Source organism: Adiantum capillus-veneris, chromosome 21 (genome assembly GCF_014529385.1).
Source record: "Adiantum capillus-veneris isolate H3 chromosome 21, ASM1452938v2, whole genome shotgun sequence".
Taxonomy (NCBI): Eukaryota; Viridiplantae; Streptophyta; class Polypodiopsida; order Polypodiales; family Pteridaceae; genus Adiantum; species Adiantum capillus-veneris.
The window spans coordinates 66197754-66202493 of record NC_140951.1 but is presented as its reverse complement, the minus strand read 5'-3'; the positions used below and the strand labels follow the sequence as shown (position 1 = coordinate 66202493).

Genomic DNA, 4740 nt, shown 5'->3' with positions numbered 1-4740 from the left:
AGCTTCAAGAGCTTGTTTTGCACTTGGCGCTTCAAGAGCCTGTTTTGCACTCTCTAATGCAACTGCGCACACATGGGCATGATCAAGCCCACCATTGACCATGCCCACGACTGCAAGAGCCATGGAATCTGTAGAGTAAGGAGATTGGCGCTTCAAGAGCCATGGATAAGTAAATAAATACGGTACTGAACGGCGCTTCAAGCAGTCAGCCATCTCTGCCGTTTCTTGACCACTGCCTCAGCCGTTTCAATAAAAAGCATGGGGCAACTTATGTTCATTAAAGCGGCTTCAGAAGTTGCTTATGTTCAGTCATAAGCATGGCGTGAATTGGGAAGCAGTCAAGCCTGGCGTGTATTGCCGCCTCAGCCGACAAGGGCCAGTGTGTTCATCAAGGGGCAGGCGAGAGATCAGTCAGCGTGCTAAGCCGACAAGGGGCTAGCTTATGTTCAGTCAGCGTGCTTAGCCGACAAGGGCCATCTCTCTCTCTCTCTCTCTCTCTCTCTGTCAAATATGGCGCTATTTTTTTATTTTGAGGTTTGGTAATTTTATAAGGTCATTATACCGTGACACTGAGAGAGAGAGAGAGAGAGAGAGAGAGAGAGAGAGAGAGAGAGAGAGAGAGAGAGAGAGAGAGAGAGAGAGAGAGAGAGAGAGAGAGAGAGAGAGAGAGAGAGATATGGCGCTGCATGTCGTGTGATCCTTATAAGGTCATTATACCATGAGAGAGAGAGAGAGAGAGAGAGAGAGAGAGAGAGAGAGAGAGAGAGAGAGAGAGAGAGAGAGAGAGAGAGAGAAGAGAGAGAGAGAGAGAGAGAGAGAGAGAGAGAGAGAGAGAGAGAGAGAGAGAGAGAGAGAGAGAGAGACTCTCTAGCCTTCAATCTGGCTGTGCTTGCATGGTGGGCAAGCAGGGTATAATTTGTATGGGTACATGTATGCAGAGATTTACTTGTGGAAGGTGTGCTAGGAGAGCTGAGGAATGCCCATATGCTCACCATATTCCTGGAAGTGGTGATGGTGATTATAATGTTGTAAGAAAGATTCCATGTGATAATGCTCTTAAGTGTGTCGGCAGTTTGTTTTCGTGTTTTTGGCGTATTTTTGGTATAAGCCTTGTGAAATGTCTCCTTATGTATACCCCTCACGACCAGAGTGTGTTGATCAAGATCGACGCTTGCTGCTGTTTGAATTTGAAGCAAAACATGTTCGCCTTTATTGTGTGTCTGTGTGAGTGTGTTTTATATGTGTCTCTCTCTCTCCCCTCTCTATAGTATAAAAAGAAGAGTAAAGATTGAGAGGACCATTTTATGTTGTTGCTCCAGACAGGTATGGTCCTCCCTTCTTTCCTCCTCCTCCCTCTCTACCACCTCATCCCATCCTCCTACTTTTATACCCCCTACCTTGTCACCATCTCCTCCCCTCTTACCTATCCTCTCTCTATCCCTCATCCTCTTCACCTCTCTCCTCTTCCCTCCTCCTGTATCCCTCCCACCAATTTTCTTTCTTCCTCTTGCTCTCCCTCACCTTTCCTCCTAGTCCTCTCTCTCCATCCCTGTACTATGTTGGCCATCCTCCCTCACCCTCTACTTTTCTCTCTCCATCTCTCCATCCCTGTCCTCTCCATCGGCCATCCTCTCTCTCTCTCTCTCTCTCTCTCTCTCTCTCTCTCTCTCTCTCTCGGACCTCCTCTCTCTCTCTCCCTGTCCTCTTCCTCTCTCTCTCTCTCTCTCTCTCTCTCTCTCTCTCTCTCTCTCTCTCTCTCTCTCTCTCTCTCTCTCTCTCTCTCTCTCTCTCTCTCTCTCTCTTTATGTTGATGTAAGACTAAACAAAACCCACTTTACTTTGTTGAAGGTGTTGCAGTATTGGAGAAAACAAAATCTAGAGGACATTCATCACATTCGGCTGTACAGGTCAGACTTTGAACAAATGCCAAAGCATTCTATTTTTTTGAGATTCATTATTCACATGCAATCTAGTATAGTTAATATACAGCTTACCATCTTCATAGCATTTGTGCATTGATGACAATTTCAATTTCTTGCAGAAAACAGATGGCTACAAAAAATTTGTCTTTTAGCAAGAATGAGCACGTGGTGCTCTTAAGCAAGGGCAAGGAAGTTGGGAAAGGAATTATGATACAGTCTCTACCCCATGAAAAGCTACATGGAAGAGAGTTTCCTAGAGGCACGTTGGGAGTAGCCGTCCAATCAGCATCAGATCCCGGTCTAATTTTGCCACATGTTCCACCCATTGATGATGATGTGTGCACCTTAGGTGCAGCAGTGGGTACAGTTGTGGCATGGCCGATAAGAGAATTGGTAATGAGACCTCTTAATTTTATTCAGTCTTACATGCTCTCTTTTGAAAGCAACATTGAACATTTCGTGTCCAGGCAAAAGGGCAACGAATTGTATCCTTTGGAGGCAAGGGTTTAGTACTTGTCGCTCCAAGAGCCACTAGCATAGCATCGAGTGCTATGCCCAAACCAAGCGTTTCAAAGCCTCCTCCAAAGACTCTTGTTGTAGAGCTAAGCCACCGGAGTTTATTGCAATATTTACTCATGAAATTAATCGTTGTTTTCCAGTAACCTAGCCTAATAATTATTTGCCTACGGCCAAGTAGTCAACGGGTGTCAAGAAAATAAGTGCAGATCAAGAAAGTGAAGTCGTTGAAAGCAAGCGGGTCACACGAGCACATAAAGAAGAGGACCCTAGCTGGGAGCCCCTAAAGAAAAAGGGTAGAATTCCTTTGAAAAAGGAAGGTGCTAGCACAAAGAAAGAAGTCACCAAAGTGAAAGTAGTGCAAAAGCTAGTGAAAGCCAATGCAGAGGGCACTACACAATCCGAGGCCCCATCACCATCAAAGGATAAGGTCCCTATTGCGAACAACTCAAGTGAAGAAGATGACAAAAGAGAGGATGCGGGGGATGAAGATCGCGGTCTTTTAATTATTACCGAGAAATCCACGCTGAAATGGGATTTGCTCGACGACACTTTGCACCGCCTTCACGTTGGTAATTTCTAAAATGGTATGCTCCTCTAATATTTCCTGTTTCAAACTACAAGATCAAAAGCTATTCAAGTACGGTTATACAGGATACTCGCAAAGTACCACTGCCACTAGTGCCATTGTGCCGCTTGTTACCACATCCAGCAGTACGGCCAGTGCAAGATCGTGTGCACAATCTAACTTTGGAGTTCTCTAGAAATGGATATGTTCCACATCGTGCCAGGTTCATGCTTTCAATAAGGACTCCAGATCTAGATTCAGTAGAAGTTAGTCATGCAATTCTAAAAACCTGGGATCCAATCTGGATGCAATTTAATGAGGATTTTGAGAAACAATTGCATAAATCGGGGTGGGGGGACGTGAAAGGAAAAATGTTGTACACATGGGATGGGAATCACCGTCTTCGGGCATGGAATGCACAAATTGATACAGGTAGATTACTTTATACACTTTTGTTTCCGACTCAATATTAAGATGAGATGAATTTTGTGAAACTATGCAAGATAATTTTGCTCTGCAGTTCACAAAGAGGAGCCTAAGTACCATTGCTGTGTGGAAGCTTGCATGGTTAAGGTCACTAAAGAGAACGAGGGAGAAGCTCTCACTGTGGTGGCACGCTTGAATCGGTAAGCTTAGCTATAACATAATTAACGCATCCTAGTCGAATTGATAAGCTTAGCCATAGCATGAGTATTGCTTCCTAGTCAATTTGATAAGCTTAGCTATAGCATGGTTATCGCTTCCTAGTCTTTTAATGGTGTAAGTTTTGTTGCCACAACATTAATGACAAAGGCGACGTAAAAACTTCCTTCATAGATATGCTATGTATGGTAAGAGCAATGGGCACAACCAACATGGATACATTGCTTAAGGGTTTGGAGGAAGATGTTCCAGGATGGTTGCAACGAGAATTAGATGCTGAAATGAATAAGCGTGGGGGGTTGCAAAGATGCTGGTACAAGGTCCCTCTTATCGTGCTATCCCAACTTCTATATCCGGTAAGTTTCATTGTCCTTTACGTTATTCTCACCATGACAATGTAGTGGATCAAACAAAGAATGAACTAATGTCACGATTCATGCAAAGTATACAAAGGCTTTGCAATGAGTAATAAGCGAAATGAGCTCTCAACGGAGGAGTTCACTACCCATTACCGTAACGCATTCTATATGGCTGACAAGAAAGCCCGAAAAAATATGCAACGAGCATCCGCAATTGCGGATCCTAACTTAGGAGAGGAGTGGTGGAGGTAAGATTAATAGGGGTTTCTTTCAAAGGGAGTTAAGTTTACATTCACGTGCTGCTTAAAAAATTTTAACATTTGTTACTAGATTGCTTATGGACATAGATTGGAGTAGGAGACCAAAGTGGTTGACAGATGATCAAATATACAGTCTTGCATGCGCCGATCTACCAGTCGATCATCGTAGCAATGTGCTAAGGGCCTTGGTTAGCGATGATCCAACCACATTATATCCAAGCCTAAAATCAGCGCTAAGTAAGGTCATTTTTGATAAATGTTTCAAATAAAAAGAGTATATTAAACAATAATGTAGTTGTTTAATAATGTAGACGACCACTCCGTATTTTGCACTTGGTTACGTCGAGAGACATGGTGGAATTGACTTGTGAACGAGGCTACGAGACAGTATGCGTTGCTGAAGAAATCATGCCACCCCTGAAAACGAAACCCTAGTGACAACTATAAGGGAGTGGCAATCGAGGTACAGTGGC

General features: G+C 43.8%; 1 protein-coding gene across 1 annotated transcript; it reads left to right on the top strand.

The window, feature by feature from the left end:
- Positions 1-2048: 2048 nt before the first annotated feature.
- On the top strand, positions 2049-3021 carry LOC147431087 (uncharacterized). Its single transcript, XM_086493096.1, has 3 exons — positions 2049-2315; positions 2390-2518; positions 2755-3021. The coding sequence occupies exons 1-3, from the start codon at positions 2049-2051 to the stop codon at positions 3019-3021; spliced, it is 663 nt and encodes a 220-aa protein (XP_086349222.1).
- The last annotated feature ends 1719 nt before the right edge of the window (positions 3022-4740 follow it).